General features: G+C 31.7%; 1 protein-coding gene across 2 annotated transcripts in view; it reads left to right on the forward strand.

Moving 5' to 3' along the window:
* Positions 1-18,251: 18,251 nt before the first annotated feature.
* LOC114332241 (poly [ADP-ribose] polymerase) overlaps positions 18,252-22,189 on the forward strand; it is a 99,105-nt gene continuing 95,167 nt past the window's right edge. Inside the window, exon 1 of one of the 2 annotated variants that reach the window (XM_028281998.2) lies at positions 18,252-18,513. In XM_028281998.2, the coding sequence (XP_028137799.2) occupies positions 18,397-18,513 (117 nt within the window). In that variant the 5' untranslated portion in view covers positions 18,252-18,396. The remainder of the gene's footprint in view (positions 18,514-22,189) is intronic. The other variant, XM_028281999.2, reaches the window with a different exon arrangement.

Consider the following 22,189-nt stretch of genomic DNA (forward strand, 5'->3'; position numbering starts at 1 on the left):
TTTAAATAGAATACCCCCATTTTGTCTCAATTTTCCGATGACTCTAGCTGAGCTGATTCCAAAAATGTATCACATGTTGATTCAAATTGGTACAGGGTGGACAAAAATACAATAGTTTTGTGTGTGTGTGTTCATAAAGTAACGCGTTAGTTAAATTAACAATATTATCAAAAATACTTATTGTCTAGCGGACAGAATATGATGAAATACATGACTTTATAAATGTTCGAACAGCAGCCCTTGCTGTATTTGACAGTAACCCAAACGTTGTACAAATTCTTGTTGAACCTTGTTTATTGTGTCTTGAGAATTATTGTTTATTGCTGTCCGAATTATCTGTTTTAATTCTTGAATATTTGCTGGTTTCGTTTGATACACAACATTCTTCAGATGGCCCCACATAAAATAATCCAAAGGATTGAAATCTGGTGACCTGATATTGTTAATTTAACTAACGCGTTACTTTATGGGCACACACAAAACTATTGTATTTTTGTCCACCCTATACCAATTTGAATCAACATGTGATACATTTTTGGAATCCGCTCAGCTAGAGTAATCCGAAAATTGAAACAAAATGGGGGTGTTCCATTTAAAAAAAAATGACGGTGACGTCATTACTCGAAAGTAATTCACCCTGTATATTTGAATATTATTTTAAAATACGGTAAATTAAAATCAAAAATCAACATGTTTTAGGATTATTTCTTAAAGTGGTCTGTTTATCTAAAAAAGAATTTGTTCCATACTTTACGGACACAGTGTATATACAGAGTGGTCCAAAGAAAAAAGTCATCCTCGATATTTGGCAGTATTTATTAGATTTTAAGGAAATGACAAAACAGGCCGATTTTTGATCTAAGGGGGACACATTTTTACGGTACATACATGCCATTTGTCAACCCCCTCCCTTCCACTTCCCCCACTCCCTATTTTTAAATAGGGAATAGGGGTCGTGTGCTAGCTCATTTGAAAGGTTATTCAATTCTCTATTCAGTAATATTACCATTGGCATAATTATTTATACAGGGTGTCCAGAAAAATTATTTTGAATTAAATTAATTGACACAAAAAGACGAATGTATGTAATTTGTTTAACTCAAAATACATTCTACTGCTGACAGAAAACAGAAAAAAAATGTTTAGTTGATAAATAAACATTGTTTGTTGCTTAAATTCAATATTCAACCTACCAAGAGGCAGATGGATGGCAGCTTGAACATTGAAATTAAGCAAAAAGCAATGTTTATTTATTAAAAAACATTTTTTTTGTTTTGTGGCAGCAGTAGAATGTATTTTGATTTAAATAAATTACATACATTCTTCTTTTTGTGTTAATTAATTTAATTTAAAAATTTTTTTCTTGGGCACCCTGTATAAATAATTATGTTAATGTTTATATTACTGAATAGAGAATTGAATAACCTTTCAAATGAGCTAGCACACAACCCCTATTCCCTATTTAAAAATAAGGGGTGGGGGAAGTGGAAGGGAGGGGGATGACAGATGTATGTACCGTAAAAATGTGTCCCCCGTAGATCAAAAATCGACCTGCTTCATCATTTCCTTAAAATCTAATAAATAGTGCCAAATAACGAGGTGGACTCTGTTCTTTGGCCCACTCTGTATATTCACATATAGTGTGCAAAAAGGGTTGGAAGATCGTCGAAAGGGTGTCAAAAGCATCGCAAATGTTAAAAATCGGAATTACTTTAAAGGCGTTGTGATTGTGAATGCGTTAAAAGCAAACATTGATAGTGCTAAATGTGCTACATGGCACTCGAAAACGTTAACGAGCGTGCTAGGTTCATTACAAAATCCTACAAAACTGGTCAAAACATTGGAAACTGTTCAAAAGTGATGATAGTCCAAGCTGTGGGTGAAAAATAGGTCGATTTCAGGATATAATTCAGGAATTTTTGAAACCTATCAGGTGTTGCAAATTGCAAACGACGATGCCAGGAATAACTTATACTAAAATGTAACCAAAAATTTTGTGCGCTTTTTTATTTATGACGTTTTTCTTTTGTTAAATTTGTTATTTTTAAAGATTTTTAATTTTGCAGCTTAGGATATTCATTTTAGAGAAAAACTTTTAAATAGAAAGTTTTAGTAAATTAAAAAACGCGTGATGCACTATTCGCAACCCAAGTTTTAATTCAAAGATGCAGAGATGTAAATCATGACGTTTTCATGTGCGCGATTGATTTTGAAAAGGCCTTTGATAAAGTTCGCCATGAAAAAATGCTACATATTCTCAAAACTACCGGTCTGGACGGTAGGGACATTAGAATAATCGCAAATTTGTATTGGGGCCAGGCTGCATGTGTTAGGGTTGGGAATCAGTGATCTGAAGAAGGCTGTATATTGTCACCAATGTTGTTTAATCTTTACGCTGAAACAATCTTAAATGAAGTGTTGGAAAACGCAAAAGAGGGAATACTCATTAATGGTATGCTTATGAACAATATCAGATACGCAGATGATACCTTGTTACTGACAGGGTCAATTGAACATCTTCAAGCGTTATTGAACCGAATGGTGGCATTCTGCGCGATATATGGACTCAAACTCAACGCAAGAAAAACAAAGTTTATGGTTATTAGTAAACAGGCAGCCGTAAATAATAATCACTATAACGTAACAATCGGTAATGACTCAATTGAACGAGTAAGTAATATTGTATATCTACGTACTCATATTAATGAAAGCTGGAACCCTAGTACAGAAATAAAAAGTAGAATTGCCAAAGCAAGAACAAGTTTTATGAAATTTAAGAAAATAATGTGCAGTCATGATATAAATTTGGAACTTCGCATAAGAATGGTTCGATGTTATATATTCCCAGTACTACTTTACGGGGTTGAAGCATGGACCCTGACAGAATCGCTTTTAAAAAACCTAGAAGCATTTGAGATGTGGGTCTACCGCCTTATTCTGAAGATCAGTTGGGTAGAAAGAGTCACAAACGAAAGGGTTTTGCAACGTTTAAATAAAAGTTGCGAAGTAGTGAACACTGTTTAAAGGTGCAAATTGGAATACTTTGGCCATATGATGCGTCACCCAGAAAAATATGACATACTTCACCTTGTCATGCAAGGTAAAATAATGGGAAAAAAAGTGTGGGCCGCCGTACTTAAAAACCTACGCCATTGGGAAAACTAGCACTGAACTATTTCGTGCGGCTGTAAATAAGACAATGATTGTTAATATGCTGGGCAACATGAGAGCCAACGATCAACAAACGGTCTCGGCACCTTAAGAAGAAGAAGTAGAATTTCTTGTGAAGTAGTCATGATTAGGTCTTGGTGGAAAGACATGTAGATGTTTACGAATTAAGCAAACAGTTTCTAAAATATATAAAGATGGAAGAGTTAAAATTCTGTGATCTTTGAAGTAACTTCTACAATGTGTTGTTCTTCTGGGGCCAAACAGATATCTTATTGCTCCTTTTTGTAATTTGAAAATAACATCGAATTTGGCAGCTGTACCAGAACCCCAAAAAAGAAGACCATAACGAAGATGTGACTCGAACAAAGAAAAATATGTTATTTTGGAAGATGCTAAATTGAGTTCATTCGAAACAGATCTTATAACATAGCAAGCTGAAGATAGTTTCTTCCTTAACAGATTAATATGGAGGGACCATTTAAGGTTGCTGTCTAAAAAAATTCCAAAGAATTTTAAAGAATCAACGGTACTGATCTGGCTGTTATTAAAGAGGTAAGGGTTGAAGAGCTCCTTTATGAGATAATGCTACTGTTTTATCTACGTTAAACGAGAGTAAATTAGAGTCAGACCAGGTTTTTATTGTAAGTAGATCAGAAGTTATAGTAGCATGAAGAGTTGCAATATTTGAGTTGCTCCAAGTGATACTGGTATCATCAGCAAAAAGAAAGATTTTTCCATCGATTTTTAAACTAGTGATGTCATTAATAAAGATAAGGAAAAGTAGAGGACCCAATACTGATCCTTGAGGTACCCCACATACAATGTTTTTGAGACTAGAGTCTGTATCATTTGCTCTAACCAGTTGTTTCCTATCATCCAAGTAAGATTGGAACCAATTCAAAGAAATCCCTCGAATTTCGTAGAAATTTAGTTTTTTTTATTAAAATGTTGTGATTTACACAATCAAAAGCTTTGTCGTTTTTCGAGATATTGACCACGGATGGTGAATGGCTAATTTTGGGCGTGCTTTATATTTTTGATGGTGCTGAAAACGAAAATGAAGTTTATTTTGAATTTTAAGTGGGGGAAATTTTACAATAGATATAAAAAAAGAAATCACGTTTTTCTGCGTTTGACTCGCTACAAGTCTGTTCGGTTTTAATATTTTTTTCTGAAATTTTTATAGAATATATTTTTCATCTTTCTGAGGAATATGGGACCTCTTTCAGTCTTATTCTAACCAAAGTTATAAATATTTTAAAGTAAAAGGTGAAAATTTGTGAATTGCAAAATTAAATTGCAAAAGTTGAGCCATAAAATTTGAAATTTAGCTTTTAAATTACGTTTATGTTAAAATATAGAGTACAAGCAAGTCTTCTGGAAAGTTTTAGATCAAAATGTTTTATAGAAAAAAAGAATGTGTGTGTACTTTGTACGCACGTAAGAAGTTATACTTCTATTATATGATTATATGATTATAAACGAAATTAATATACTTTTTATTTATATTTTATTTAAATATTAAATTAATTTATACTTACTAAAAATTAAAATAATAAAAAAATAAAACACACACAAACACATTAAAAATGCCACAAATGATTTCTGAACATTAATTGTCGGAAAAATTTTTAACTAAATACGTATTTTCTGAAAATAAAATTATATAATAAATATACTTACAATCATAAAATGTATAAGAAAAATAAAAAAATAAAAGTTTCTATTGGGATTCGAACCAACTTACCACGCGGCTGATATTTGCGTTGTATTGGGATTCACTCGCATTAAAACTTCGCCACAGAGACAGCTTGTCATTATGTGCGAAGATCGTCTAACTAAACAGATTAACCTTTTGACATTTTTAACTTGTGTAAATCAAATTATTTTGATTTTGAATTGAAATGATTTAGAATTGAAAAAATACAACAAAACATAGAGTAAGAAAACAATATATTAGGTGAATATTGATAGAAATTTTGATGGTAATCAAATTATGTAAATAAAAGTATTACATACCTACTACTTATGTATTTTGGTAGGTTCAAGGTAGGTATCGGAGCCCGTATAACGACTAATAAATTTCGCAATCACTTGCGTCGTGCAAAGTGGCTATGTTCAAATATCATAACAAAATTTGATCAACTATTTATAAAACACTTACCAGTGAAAGATTCTTTAGCTTTGAATAAGCGAGATCTACGGCACTCATACTAGTCACAGTTTGATGAGCTTTCACATTGGCATGCAACAATTATCTCTTCTATGTAAATAAGTCCAAACATATAATATGAAAACTATTTAAAAAGGCAGTATAACCATTAACTAACTTTTTGTTTGTTGTTTCTCTTTCTACAAATTTTAAAACGCAACAAGCATACATTATAACCCAACCACAGTCCCACAGCTGCCATATTGGATAATTTTTGTCATGTCATTTGAACATCCAATCAGAACAAAGTTATAATGCGCATGCGCCCGGTCGCTAGGTTTTACCATATAAAATTTCACCGTCATTACGCCCGTAAAGAAGTATAACTTCAAAAATGGTGTAACTTTTATACCGAAGTTATACTGCAGTGTATGAAGGTAAAAACAAACCATTACCTCCTATTTCGGTGAACCTCCATCGAGTTTCATGGAAATTGGTCAGTGGTTAGAGGATGCCTCATTAAACAAAAGTGACATGGTGCCAACTTACGCTTTTACTCTGGGGGTGGATGCCACCCCTTCTTGCGGGCGAAACCTATTTTATTAAAAATAACCCCACAAATCGAGAAAAGGACAAATTGAGCTATTAAATATTAAAGATTTTAATTTCTCGTGAAAAAATGCATGTTTTACAACGGTTTCTCATAAATAACTCAAAAACTGTTTTTTCAAAAAATATAATATTACCAAAATTGTAGCCAATAAGAAATCGAATAAATTCTTTACTAGAATAGTATATTGTACAATGTTGTTCTGAAGCTATTTTCTTGTGGCATTTTTGCAATTAACTAGTATTGATAACGACACCCGATTTGGGCGTCGAAGCGTTAATAAAATCATTTTTTAGTAAAATTGTGGCTTATTTTCCATCAAAACTAGTTAATTATATTGTACAAGTGAGAAAAAAAGACATATTTCTCACGAGCGCAGAAGTTTGTTGGCACGAGCCAATGGCGAGTGCCGCAAATCAAGCGAGGGAGAAATATGTCATTTTCTCACGTGTTGTACATTGTACTTTTTCTATGGATGCGTTGTTGTCAAGAGTTTATACTTCAATATTAAATAATTTAGGTGTCTAAATTGAAATAAAATACAAATACATTTATACATATATGTAGGTATTTAATATTCTTAATATTTATGTACTTTATTTATTTAAAATTATAATTAACACTTATATTTGAACAGTTTTGAACGGTAATTCCTGGTAAGTTTTGCTTCAACACATTTGGTTTGACAATAATAATTGTGTTTGTTTTGTGCATGTTACCATGGAAATGGCGATCTTATGTATGGAAAACCGGCGGAGAATCAGTGAGAAATTATTTCTCACTTCAATGGCCGACTTTTCTCACTGCGTGAGAAATTTTTCGTTTTGAATGTATGTAAGTAGTGAGAGAAGTGGGACATTGTTTGGCATTCATAAAAAAATGACATTTTCGTATTAATTGAAAGTGAGTTACCTATAGTTAATTGAATGTTTTTTTTTTGGAGTATTCAAGATTAAATAACGGGAAAACGATGCGTTTTATAAAATATACTTGTCTAAAATATTAGTTATAATATATAAGTTGATAATATAAAAATTAATTAAGTTATGATGAAAATAACAGGATACTTTTGAATTTTTTAGGAAAAATTGAAAAATAAAACGTTATTTGCACAAAAATTTAAATTTTTAGTGGCTTGCAACAGATCCTATATTCTTCAGAAAGGTAAAAAAATATGCTATAAAAATTTCAGAAAAAAAATATTAAAATCGAACAGAGCTGTAGCGAGTTAAACGCAGAAAAATGTAACTTCATTTTTTATTTTTACGGTAAAATTGCATTTTTGACAATGTTCCTCCCACTTAAAATTCAAAATAAACTTCATTTTCGTTTTCAGCACCATCATAAACCTAAAGTAAAACCAAAATTAGCCATTCACCACCAGTGGTCAGAGAGAAAAGCGTTACATATCGAGAAAAAAGCGTTATTTTGGGGTGTATAACGTCGGTATTTAAAGTTGCACAATTTTTCTTCTATAAAACATTTTGATCTAAAACTCCACAAAAAACTTCTTTGTACTCTGTATTTTAACATAAACGTGATTAAAAAGCTAAGTTTCAAATTTCATCATTCAACTTTTGCGATTTAACTTTGCAATTCACAAATCTGCACTTTTTACTTTAAAAATTCATAACTCATATTAGAATAAGACTGAAAGCTTTCAAGAGGTCCCTTTGTCTCCAAAAAGGTGAGATATATATAATAAGCTGTAAAAATTTCAGATAAAAATATTAAAACCGAACAGAGTTGCAGCGAGTTGAACGCAGAAAAACGTGATTTATTTTTGAAGTTATACTTCTTTACGATCGAGAGTGATATTTTATAATCCTCGGCGCATGTGCACACAGACAGTATGTTGTTAGTTGCTAAATCATTTAAGTTATGTATACAGTGAGCCCGTAAAGGTTGGAATAAATTCATTTTCTCGAAAATGGAAGATGTTGGAAAAAAATCCCGAAACAAGTCAATTTTTATTTTTAAATTACGACTTTTTGGCATATATATGATACTAGTGACGTTACCCATTTGGGCGTGATGACGTCATCGATGATTTTTTTTAAATGAGAATAGGGGTCGTATAATAGCTCATTTAAAAGGTAATTCAATTATCTATTCTATAATTATCTAATAATCTATAATTATTTATACAGGGTGTCGAAAAAAAAATTTTTAATTAAATTTATTGACATAAAAAGAAGAATATGTGTAATTTATTTAATTCAAAATACATTTTACAGAAAACAGAATTTATAGAAAACAAAAAAAATGTTTATTTGAAAAAATCATTGCTTTTCGCTTAAATCAAATGCTCAAATTGTCAAGAGGCAGGTGGGTGGCTGCTTTAATATTGAATTTGCAAAAAACAATATTTATTTGTCAAATAAACATTTTTTTCTGTTTTATGATAGCAGTAAAATATATTTTGAATTAAATAAATTATATAGACTCTTCTTTTTATGTGAATAAATTTAATTCAAAAAAAAATTTTTGAACACCCTGTATAAATAATTATGTTAATATTTGTATTACTGAATAGAGAATTAAATTACCTTTCAAATGATCTATAACACCACCCCTAATCTCATTTAAAAAAATCATCGATGACGTCATCACGCCCAAATGGGTGACGTCACTAGTATGATATACCGGGTGTCCACGTATATTTTCCTCCATTTTAACTGCCTATAACTTCTAAACGGCTCAAGATAGAAATATGCGGTTTTCCCTGAAATGTTTTATTTTAGTAAAAGTTTTGTCTATATGGATTGAATTTTTTGTATCGCTTTTAAATACGAAAATAAAAATGGCGGATTTTTGAAAAAAACGTTGTTGACTTTTTTTTAATGGAACACCCAGTATATTTTTTTTGTAAATTGAAAGAAATGTCATTCACCTGTCCAGCGATATAAAGTTCTTTAAAATCGGTTGTCAAATGAATGAGTAATTAATTTTTAAAATGAGAGGTGCAACGTGGATATCACCTACCTAAATACCATAACGAGTCAAATTGATATTATGTTTGCGATTTTCACATTGCATCTCTCATTTTAAAAATTAATTACTCAGTCATTTTACAACTGATTTTAAAAATTATTATATCGCTGGATAGGTAAATGACCGTTTTTTCAAGATTTTAGGTAAATGACCATTTTTTATATCGCTATAAAATGAAAAATGGCGGATTTAAAAAAACGTTGTTGACTTTTTTTTATTAAAACACCCAGTATATTTTTTTGTAACTTGAAAAAAAAACGGTCATTTACCTATCCACCGATATAAAATTTTTTAAAATCGGTTGTTAAATGACTGAGCAATTAATTTTTAAAATGAGAGATGCATTTGGAAATCACATAAATAACATAATATCAATTTGCTTCGTTATGGTATTTAGGTATGTGATATCCACGTTGCACCTCACATTTTAAAAATTAATTACTCAGTGATTTGACAACCGATTTTGAAAAACTTTATATTGCTGGATAGGTGAATGACATTTCTTTCAATTTACAAAAAAATATACTGGGCGTTCCATTAAAAAAAGTCAACAACGTTTTTTTCAAAAATCCGCCATTTTTATTTTCGTATTTGAAAGCGTTATAAAAAATTTAATCCATTCAGACGAAACTTTTACTAAAATAAAATATTTCAACGAAAACCGCATATTTCTATCTTGAGCCGTTTAGAAGTTATAGGCAGTTAAAATGGGGGAAAATATAAGTGGACACCCGGTATATGCCAAAAAGTCGTAATTTAAAAATAAAAATCGACCTGTTACAGGATTTTTTTCCAAAATTGTCCATTCTCGAGAAAATGAATTTATTCCAACCTTTACGTTCTCTCTGTATATCAGCGCAACTAAGGTTTAAAAAGAATATATTAGCGTTTTTAGTAAATATATTTATTATAATTTTTGTGTCTTTGGATTTGTCTTCCTTGGGAATAAGATACAGTCGGAAAAATGAAAGAATACCCATGAACGAACATATAAAATACGCTGTATTTTCCTGTCAGCGTGTCACAAAGAAAATTGTCCAGTGCAAGTACATGTAACAATAATTATTACATGTACTTGCGCTGGCCAATTTTTTGTGTGACACGGTGACATGAAAATACAGCGTGTTTTATATGTTCATTCATGGGTATTCTTTCATTTTTCCTACTGTAATAAGTATTAAACATTTTTATATAATTATACTTCACTTGATTTATTTGTCACCGTCGTTTGTAATTACGTCCGGGCAGCCGTCAAAACAAAACCCTGATGGGTTGTTGGCAGAGCATTCGACTACGTAAAGCGGAGGTCCCGGGTTCGAATCCGGACACCGACGGACGATTGTTATTCCTTTTTTTTTTAAATTTTTTTAATACAAATAAACTGTTTTAAGTACCTATATTTATTTCGTTGAAATCATATAATAGAAGTATAACTTCTTACGTGCGTACAAAGTACACACACAGTCTTTGTTTTATTTTCCCCTACTTACAATTCAAAATAAACTTTATTTTCGTTTTCAGCACCATCAAAAACATAAAGTACGACCAAAATTAGCCATTCACCAGTCACCACATTGTGGTCAGTACCGTTTCATTTTGAGGGTACCCTATCTTCCCGTTTTCTTGTCTATTATTTTATTTTAACGGTAAATTTTTCAAGTCCGTATAGGAAAAATTCACGAAAGTTTCAAATTTGGAGGGAATAATAATACCCAACAAGTTTAAACAGCTAAACAAAGTTTAACGATTGGTAAATAAGTACTGAAAAATAGGTAGGTACTTATTCCGGCATTATATTATTTTAAAAATACAATACAGTAGTAATTACTATCACCTATCACCAAATATAAAATAAGATTTTAATTCTCTTTTTCAGTAAGTAATAACACAATATTTGATTTTGGATTTCTGGCTAGGATTCATGAAAAATTTCAAAATAAAATTGTATAAAAAATAAATAGGTACATATCTCCTATCTCGTATATTTCTAATTTGCTACACCTTCGGTTGCTGTAGGGATAACTACAGAACGCGTATTACTTTTAAGTAATGGTAGGGGAGCCCAAGCGGGGATGTTTGCAGTTACTCGAGCGCGTCAGATTATCATATGGGGAGAAACCTGGTACCCTGCAGATGTACCTCTACCATTATATTGGCTCTTAACATAGGGGAGTTCGTTAAGGGGGGCCCGAAAAAAATTCTATCCTTAAAAATACTGTCAGATTAAGATAAGGTAAGTTAAGTGCATGCAAAAGAGTGTATATTTCAAAAATCTGACGATTTAAGCGGGGGATTTTAGTGGGGTGGGGCTGAGTCAGCCCCCCCCCCCTACTTAAAAATAGGAATATTAAATCGATTTTTGCGGCAGAATTACGAGCTATTTATGAGATCTTGAAATTATATAGTTTCGATTTTTGAGCTCATCCCCTTCACCCCCAAACAACCCTTTAATTGATTTAACTTAAGAGAAAAATGCTGAGAAAACTTAAAATATATCGTATTCCGGATATAATTCCTATAGATTATACATTCTAAGAATAAACTATTAAACCACGTACATTTCGATAATTGAACTACAACCCCTTCGCTAGAAAACTACCCCATCTTCCCGGCTTAAGAGAGAGTTGTACTTAAAATGCATTATATAAATTAATTGGCGACTACATATCATTTAATAATTTATGAGCTCCCAAATTACGCGCATTTAGATCAGTAAATTGCAATTTATTTTGTATAGTGCAGTCACTGAAGGTAAAAATCAACGATTACCTTCAATTTCGGTGAACCTTCATCGATTTTCACAAAAATTGGTCAGTGGTTAGAGGACACCTCAAGAAACAAAGGTGACATGGTACCACCTTGCGCCTTTAGCTTGAGGGTGGATACCGCCCCTTCTCGGGGGTGAAAATTATTTTATAAAACATAACTGCACAAATCAGTAAAAGGATAAATTATAAGCAAAATTTGTTATATAAAGTTATTAAAATAAGTCAATACTTTTTAAGTTATTAAAGATCAAAGATTTTAATTATTCGTGAAAAAAATGCATGTTTTGAAGCGGTTTTTCGTAAATCAACTTTAAGTTTTTACAAAAAAGTTAATAGTAGTTTAATTGGTAAAACTTATATTCTAAGAATAAACTCTTAAATCACGCGCATTTCGATTATTGAGCTACATCCCCTTCGCAAGAAAACCATCCCATATTACCGCTTAAGAGAGTTTTTAATAGGGTAAGTACTTTAACAAGTATTTGGTAAGTGTTATAAAATGCATCTCTTTCCCGTTATTTAAGCTTGAATATTTAGATTTGAATAGTCGCAGAAAAAAATATACATTTAATTACCTATAACTTACTTTAAATTAACATTAAAGGGTTTTTTAAGTAAGCAATTTATTATATTTTTTATTAGCTTCAATTTAAGTGATGAAAACTTTTTTGTAAAAACTTACAGTTTTTGAGTTCTTTATGAAAAATCGCTTTAAATCATGCATTTTCTTTCACAAAAATTAAAATATTTGATCTTTAATAACTCAAAAAGTATTGATTAATTTTAATAATAATATAATATCGTATCGCATTTTTGCCGGGGAGATCCTTTCGGACAGTTCCGGCGCCATTTACATCTTTAACCCTGTTTCAAGTAACTACATAGTGCCGATGTACACTAGTCCAGGGGGACCGACGGCTTAACGTGCTCTCCGAGGCACGGTGAGACGGCTAGTGTCATTATTGGAAATGAAAATGGTTTGTCTTTGGCAGGGCTCGAGCCCACGTGCACTGGCGTATGAGGCCAGCGATTATGCCGTTACTCCACGGCCGCACACATTAATTTTAATAACATTATATAACAAATTTTGCTTACAATTTGTCCCTCTCTCGATTTGTTGGGTTATTTTTAATAAAGTTATTTTCACCCCCGAGAAGGGGTGACATATACCCCAGGCTAAAACCGCAAGTTGTTATTGTTAATTTTGTTTCTTGAGGTATCCTCTATCCGCTCACCAATTTTCGTGAAAATGAATGGAGGTTTACCGAAATCGAAGCTCATAGTTGATTTTTACCTTCAGTGACTGCACTATAGAAAGAAAATTGCAATTCAATCATTGAGATGCGTATATTTTGCGAGCTCATAAATTATTAAACGATATGTAGTCGCCAAACAATTAATTTAAATTATTTTAAGTACAACTCTCTCTTAAGCCGGGAATATGGGATGGTTTTCTTGCGAAGGGGTTGCAGCTGAATAATCGAAATGCGCGTGATTTAAAAGTTTATTCTTAGAATAGAAGCTATACAAATTAAACTCTATTAGAAATAAAATAAAAATTTTATTTTTTATTTTTTTTTTAATTCAGTTGCAATGCGAAGGCAAAACAATCTTACTTTTCAATTAGAATACGGAGCGCAGTCCAGTCCCTTGAATGGCGATTTTCGGCTCTTGATGGAGAACAAGCCTACGTTCTTTCCGATGAGGCTCCAATAAGAGCCGAAAATCGCGATTCAAGGGACTGGACTGCGCTCCGTATTCTAATTGAAAAGTAAGATTGTTTTGCCTTCGCATTGCAACTGAATTAAAAATAAAATTTTTATTTTATTTTTATATTGGTCTTTACTCCTTCGAGTAACTAGGTCCATTTCCTGTTGGAATTTACCAGCTGAACAGACGGGGTCGTGAATTGTAAGATTTTTGAATTCCCTCTTGTCTTCTTTGCTTCAGTATCCATCTGGCTTGCAAATTTTAGAAGCCATGGAGGTGTTACCAAGGAAATGGACCAATAAGTTTTCGATTTAAAAATCTTTTAGTAATATTTTAATATTTTCTAAATATTATTAATAATGCTATTAGGATCGAAAACTTCATCTTTTAAACTCTATTAGTACTCTATGTACGGTTTCATTATTAGGAATTGCAGAAACTTCACCAACATAACACCAATAAAATTATTATACTATTCTCTAGTACGTCCAAAATTAGAATATTGCAGTTTAGTTTGGTATCCTATATATAATTGTTATACAAAAGATATTGAAAAAGTACAGAGAAAACTTATAAAATATCTGATATTTAAAATTGATGGAATCTATCCTAACCGTGGATGTGATAATAATACATTATGTTGTAGAGTTGACATGGTTAGTTTAGAATTAAGGAGAGAAATTAGTTCATTAACATTTTTGTATAAATTATTACATAACAGTATTGACTGTAGTGATTTATTAGCACAAATTAATTTCAACGTTCCTCGAGTTAGATCTAGATCAAACGTTTTATTTAAGTGTCCAAGAGCAAGAACAAATATATTAGTTAAATCGCCTCTTTTTGTCATGTGTAAGAATTATAATAGTATTTGCAATCATTGTGATATTTTTTCGTGCTCACTTAATGATTTGTTAAAAATGGCTTCTCTTTACTTAGATTAGGTCTCTACTATTACTTTGTAGATGTTATACTAATGAATTATGTTATTTTTTTTTCTGTATTTGTCCTATAAATGGGAAACTGTTGGGCAATAAAGCTATTATTATTATTATTATTATTATTATTAGCTTTTTTGTAAAAACTTACAGTTTTTCAGTGATTTGCGAAAAACCGCTTCAAAACATGCATTTTTTCACGAATAATTAAAATCTTTAATAACTTAAATAGTATTGACTTATTTTAATAACTTAATATAAAAAATGTTGCTTATAATTTGTCCTTTTATTGATTTGTGCAGTTATTTTTTATAAAATAATTTCCACCCCCGAGAAGGGGCGGTATCCAGCATCAGGGTAAAGGCGCAAGGTGGTACTATGTCACCTTTGTTTCTTGAGGTATCCTCTAACCACTGACCAATTTTCGTGAAAATCGATGAAGGTTCACCGAAATTGAAGGTAATCGTTGATTTTTACCTTCAGTGACTGCACTATACAAAATAAATTGCAATTTACTGATCTAAATGCGCATAATTTGGGAGCTCATAAATTATTAAATAATAATGTAGTCGCCAAATAATTAATTTAATGCATTTTAAGTATAATTCTCTCTTAAGCCAGGAAGATGGGGTGGTTTTCTTGCGAAGGGGTTGTAGGTCAATAATCGAAGTGCACGTGATTTAATAGTTTATTCTTAGAATATATAATATGTAGGAATTATATCCGCGATACGATATATTTTAAGTTTTTTCAGCATTTTTCTCTCAAGTTAAATCAATTAAAGGGTGGTTCGGGGGTGAAGGGGATGAGCTCAAAAATCGAAAGTATATCACTTCAAGAGCTTATAAATAGCTCGTAATTCTGCCGCAAAAATCGATTCAATATTCCAATTTTTAAGTAGTGTGGGGGGGGGGGGAGCTGACTCTAAAATATTAGTGGCACATTAGTGACACTAAAATATTAGTGGGGGCCACTAAAATATCAAATCCTGCTCAGTGGAACGAGCTCAAAATTTTTAATTTGCGGAATATGAAAGCTAATAAATAGTTCATAAATAAGGGCTATTTGTTTTTTAATTTTTGCAAGTGGGGGGGGGAAGCAGCTCAACACGGGTCTTCAGAACAACAATAGTGTTTAGTCGAGTGACTGCACATTTAGCATACTTTGCTCCCCTAGCATAATACTCTGGGCTAATTAGCAAAATTCATGGAAAAGTTATTTACCAGCAATTTTATTGCTGGAATCGAATTATAAGATCCTATATATTAATAATATAGGTATGCAAAGTCCGCAGATAGTGTGTTACTTTTTTTATAAACAAAATGGCGCCGACCAATCGTATTTTTTTCAATTATTGCTCTATAACTTCGAAGATTTTAACTTTACAACCAAAACAGCTTAATAAAAATTCACCGCAATTAAATTCTGCATAGAGATATGTTTTTCACGATTTGCTCCGACGAAAATTTTCCTCGTAAAATGCGGGTTTTCCTAACAAAAACTCTAATTTTCAAATAAAGTTTTAGGTAAGTAATTATTAATCAATAATTAAATAACTTAGTGACCTCAAAGCTTTTTTGGTATATATTGTAATTCCAGAAGCCGGTGAAAATTAAACGAATATTTTAGAAACAATTCAATTGTTAATTAACAAATGACGATCGCAATAATAAACAAAATAATCATGATACATTGATCAAACTTATAAAGATTATAAAGGTGAGATGCTTATTTAATATTTTATCGACAAAATATAAATTTTTCTTTTTTTTTGCATAATCTTTAAATTTTGAAAAAAAAATAGTTATAATACGCTGGTCTAATTAGTAAAGTACAAAGAAAGGTTATTTACCAGCAATTTTATTGCTGGAATCGAATTATAAGATCCTATATATTATTAATATAGGTATGAAAAGTCCGCATATAGTGTGCTACTTTTTTTATAAACAAAATGGCGCCGACAAATCTTATTTTTTTCAATTATTGCTCTATAACTCCGAAGATTTTAACTTTACACCAAAAACACTCAAATAAAAATTCACCCCAATTTAATTCTGCATAGAGACATGTTTTTCCCGATTTGCTCCGACGAAAATTTTCCTCGGAAAATGTGGGTTTTCCCAACAAAATCTCGAATTTTCAAATAAATTTTTTGGGCCAGTAATTATTTATCAATAATTATATAGCTTGGTGAAATAAAAGCTTTCTTGTTATAGATTATAAGTTCAGAAGCCGGTGAAAATGAAACGAATATTTTAGCAACAATTCAATTGTTAATTAACAATTTACAGTCGCAATAACAACCAAAATAATCATGAGACATTGATCAAACTTAAAAAGATTATTAAGGTGTGAAGCCTATTTAATATTTTGTCGGCAAAATATAAATTTTTCATTTTTTTGCATAATCTTTAAATGTTTAAAAAAAAATTGTTATAAACAAATTAACATTTCTCAGAAATTGTTCATTATATTCTAATTTAAAAAAATACTTAAAATGCGTATTTCATAGGTCTTGAAAATGAATGCTTTAAAAAAATTTTCCAATCATTTGCAAAAAAGTTATGAAACAGCAAAGTAAATATACGAAATCTCCGTTGTTTATAATTAGTTTTAATTGTTTCAAAGCTTAAAAGTGAGTCTATGGTACAACCTAGTTACTCACAAAGAATGTCAAAAATTACTGCAATGGTTATATTTTAATCAAAGATTAAAAACACTTTTTTTGTAATTTTTAGCGCAAACGTAGGCCTGATACAGAGTCGGAGCTAAAATGTTCACTCGAAGCGACTGACACGCAGCATGCATTATTTATTAAAAGTGTACATCACGCGGCCGGTCGTCGCTCCGAGTGAAAATGTTAGCTACAGTACTGTGTTACTCTACTTTCGCGCGTGTAAATTACAAAAAAATATATTTATAATCTTTAATTAAAATATAACTATTAAACTGATAATCGATATTTTTTTGTAAATAATTAGCTTATACTTTAAACTCACTTCTACACTTTGAAAGAATTAAAAAAAAGTATAAACACAGTAGTAATCGTATGATTATTTTGCTGTTTCATAACTTTTTTACAAATGGTTGCAAAAAAGTTTTAAAGCATTCATTTTAAAGATATTTAAAATGCCCATTTAAGCTATTTTTTTTAATTATAATATAATAAAAACTTTCTGAGAAACGTTAATTTGTTTATAACTATTTTTTTAAACATTTAAAGATTATGCAAAAAAATAAAAAATTCATATTTTGTCGACAAAATATTAAATAGGCATCTCATCTTTATAAGATTTCAAAGCTTGATCAGTGTATCATAATTATTTTGGTTATTATTGCGACCGTAAATTATTAATTTACAATTGAATTGTTGCTAAAATATTCGTTTAATTTTCATCAGCTTCTGGAACTATAATCTAAACCAAAAAGGCTTTTAAGTCACCAAATTATTTAATTATTGGTAGATAATTACTTATCTAAAACTTTATTTGAAAATTAAAGGTTTTGTTGGGAAAACCCGCATTTTCCGAGGAAAATTTTCGTCGAAGCAGATCGGAAAAAACGCGTCTCTATGCAGAATTTAATCACGGTGAATTTTTGTTTGGGTGTTTTTGTTGTAAAGTTAAAATCTTCGGAGTTATAGAGCAATAATTGAAAAAAAAACACGATTTTCGTGCGCCATTTTGTTTATAAAAAAAGTAGCACACTATCTGCGGACTTTGCATACCTATATTATTAATATATAGGATCTTATAATTCGATTCCAGCAATAAAATTGCTGGTAAATAACTTTTCCCAAAAATAGCCTATTCTCCGATAATCAGCCCAGACTATAATTAATTTGTTGCATATCAGATAACAGAAATATGTGGTTCACATGTTCACAGATATGACCACTAACCACAGATAAGGTGGGTGCTGGGAACGGAGCAGTCGAGTCATAGTCATACAACTATAGAAGTCGGTGCTCGTTACTATCAGTGTTTGTTTATCTGTTTTGTTTTTTTTTGTAGCCAAATTGAACATTATAAAACTCATTTTTCTAATTCAAAAATGAGCAAAACTGATCTACCGTATCTGGCAGAATATGCCAAAAGTGGTCGTGCCATATGCAGAGACTGTTGTTCCCGGATAGAACTAGATACTTTGCGTCTGGCTGTTATAGTCCAGGTAGGTACAAATTTTGCTTTATTTTCTTGTAGTTGTGGGAATCATATTATGTTGTTATAAATCAATGTATTAGCATTGATTATAGTATATTATCATTTTGTTCTCAAGATTATATACTAGAGAGAAACGCCATGTTATCACTTCTATATTTAGAAGCGATAAAAATACTTTTCTATCATATTTCGCGCCTTAATTATTTATGTAGATGGATCCAGAATAATGTATTAACGAACAAGAAGTACCAATATGTTTTATTTCTCGGGTGACAAAAACACATGAACGAAAATATAGCGTGACAGAATTAGAGTTTGCCAGCGTACTATTTTGTGTGAACAAATTAAGGTTCTATCTGTTGGGCGCGAAATTCACAATCGAGACGGATCATGCAGCATTGGTCCACATCATGAAGAATCGATTAGTGAATAACCGAATACATAGAGGCATCCTGTTATTAAAGGAATACGATTTTGAGTTCCGATACATCAAAGGAAAAGATAACATCATAGCCGACGCTCTCACACGAGATGAAGACACAGGTTTTTTTTTGTAAGCATTTATTAACAATCAGAATTACATATTCTATGAGTTAATTTGATAACAAGTACAATAACTTATATCAATGTAGTATTGTACACTAAAATGGCGTTATGTGGTACATCACCCAGCGGTTTAACTTCAGTTTCAGCGAAGATCTATGGGCCATAATCTTCGCAATCTTCTGTTGTTTCGTGGCTGCAGTAATGGTAATATTAATTGGTTGGGGTGGCCTTCCAATTTCTCGTGGTGTCTGTTGGCTCTTTCTTGAATTACTGTGCTGACTAACGGGATGTTTAGGTCTGTATGAAGGGTTTGGTTGGAAATGTACCAAGGGGCATTTGCGATGGTGCGTAGAATTTTTGATTGAGTTCTTTGGATAATTTTTGTGTTTGATTTGCTGGCACAACTCCATAGTTCTATACCATACGTCCATATAGGTTTGATGACTGTTTTGTAAATCAGCAGTTTGTTCTCAATTAAGAGTCGAGATTTTCTACCTATAAGCCAATTAATTTCTTTCACTCTCAACTCAATTTGTTTCTTCTTCTTTAAAATGTGTTGTTTCCAGTTTAATTTAGAATCAAGATGAAGCCCCAGGTATTTGACGATATTCTGTTGTGGTATGTTGACTTGATTAAGGCTAATATTTGGGCATTGGTCTTTCCTTAGTGTGAAAGTTATATGTGTTGACTTAGTTTCATTCGCTTTTATCTTCCATTTCTTTAACCACTGTCCAATTTGGTCTAGGTGTTCTTGAAGTTTTAATACTGCAGCTCTTGGATCCTCTTCAGTTGCAAATATTGCTGTGTCATCAGCGAAAGTTCCAATGGTGGTTTGTGGAGAGGTTGGTAAATCGAATGTGTACAGTACATAAAGAAGTGGACCCAATATACTACCTTGTGGGACTCCTGATTGAATTTTGTTACGGTTTGATAGTTCATCCTCCACTTTAGTTTCAAATTCTCTGTGATTTAGATATGATTTTAATAAGTCAAAGTATTTGTTGGGTAGGGATTTTTTGATTTTACCTTATCAAATGCTTGGCTGATGTCCAGAAAGGCTCCTGTGCAATACTGTTTATTGTCCAAAGCTTTATTAATTACATTTGATATGCGATGGCATTGTTGCACTGTAGAATGACCTTGCCGGAATCCAAATTGGTGTTCTGGGATCCAGTTTTGGAATTCTAGGTCGCTCATAATTCTTTTAAGTAACAGCTTTTCAAGAAGTTTTGACATTATTGGCAGTAGACTTATTGGGCGGTATAATGAAAAATCCGTTAAAGCTTTACCAGGTTTCGGTATCATAATTACTTGGGCAATTTTTAGTGATATAGGCCAATATCTAAGTCTTAAGATTGCATTTAATATGTACAATAACTTCATTATACCTTTTTTAGGAAGTTGTTTTAGCATTGTTGCTGTTATGAGATCAGTACCTGGTGTCTTCTTTTCATTCAAATGATTAATTTCATCTTTGATCTCCTTCGGTGTAATTAGAGTTAGACGCTCTCGTTGATTAATTGGTAAGGCTAGTTCCTGCTCTACTTCTTGTACTTGGTCATTGTCGTAAAAGGTAAAAAGGAAGAAGATATAATAAAAATGTCGAAGACACAGGTAAATAAATGAAAGAAGAATAACATAAAAATGTCGAAGACATAGGTAAAAAGGAAGCAATTACGTTACATGTGGGATTAAACATCTTAACACAAGAGGAAGGTGTATATTTTCTTTAAATGAGATACGAACAAATCAAGAAGACCTGGACGAAAGAGAAAAAAGAAGAGCAAAGAGGGAAAATGACCTATTTTTCAAGAGAATAGACGGGAAAGAACTTTATTTGGTTACCCAAATATTGGCAGAGAAAATCATAAAATTGTATGAGGACAACGGACATATCGGCAGCAGGAAAGTTGCTGGTTTTTCGAGAATATCTGCCGTCAGGACTACTGCATTGCCAAGGAGATTACGCAAAAATGTGAAACTTGTCAAAGATACAAAAGTAGGAATTTCAAGAATGAAAATATCACAAAAAATATTATATCCCGTGGAAAATTGGAAATTGTAGTAATAGATATGTTGAGTGATCTGATTATGACGACCCAAAGGAATAAACATATTTTGGTGATGGTTGACGTTTTTTTTTTTCAAAATAGGAAATAGTTTCAAGTAAACGGACTTAACAATTCAAGAACAATAGAACTAAATTACGATCGGTTTTAGAAACTGGATGTATTTGTGGTTGACGTGAACAATAGAACGTTTTTAAAAGCTTCCTCGAAGGTAAAGTCGGTAAACAAAATTGTTTAGTTTTAGAATATAGGGTTTTTCTAGCATGTAAGAAAAAAATTAATTTTGGTATCTCCTGGAATTTGACAAGACGGGAAATTTGTATACAACACTATTTGTTTTTAAAAAAGGGAAGTGGGGATGTAATGTGTAGAGAGAATGCTTGTGATTGGCGAGGAGACTGATGGAGGGGAATAGAGTGTTTGAGTCTCAGATGGATGTAGGAAAAAGATTTACTGTGTAATTAAGATCTGAAGAGTACAGTCCAGTTCGGAAAGTAATGATTTTGTGGGAACTGGTTAAGTTGGTGGCCGTGTAAGCGGATTTCTGTTGAGACGAAATCGTGATCGAGTCGAGAAGTAAAATCTCCTAGTGTCCGAATAGATTCCAGTTTCTGTCTGGAACGAGTAGCCGGTTTTTTATCAATTTTGCACAAGATATCGAGCTGAGAATAAAATCTTGGAATGATAAAGATTGATATTGTTTTTATCGAGTCAGACACTAAATTGAGGAAAGATTTCGAGCAAGTGCTGTTTGCTGGTGAAGCAGTTGGAAGAGAAGGGCCCTCGCAGCATCCGAAGGACCACGTGTGGGGAAACCGAGGACAACACAATCCATGATAAGAAGAGTAGAAGATAAAAAAGGTTAGTCAGATTATGTGTGAAAAGGAGAGAGTTGTTTTATATTACATACCATATTTGTTTTAATTTAGCAGTTTTACAGCATAATTCATTCATTCATAAATTCATAGAATATGAAATATTATTTAGAAGGTGAAAATTAAAGTTTGTTTTTTTTTATAATAATAAGGAACAGTCTACCGAATCTTTTAAATGAAAATTTGTTAAAAA

The sequence above is a fragment of the Diabrotica virgifera genome, chromosome 9 (assembly GCF_917563875.1).
Source record: "Diabrotica virgifera virgifera chromosome 9, PGI_DIABVI_V3a".
Lineage (NCBI taxonomy): Eukaryota > Metazoa > Arthropoda > Insecta > Coleoptera > Chrysomelidae > Diabrotica > Diabrotica virgifera.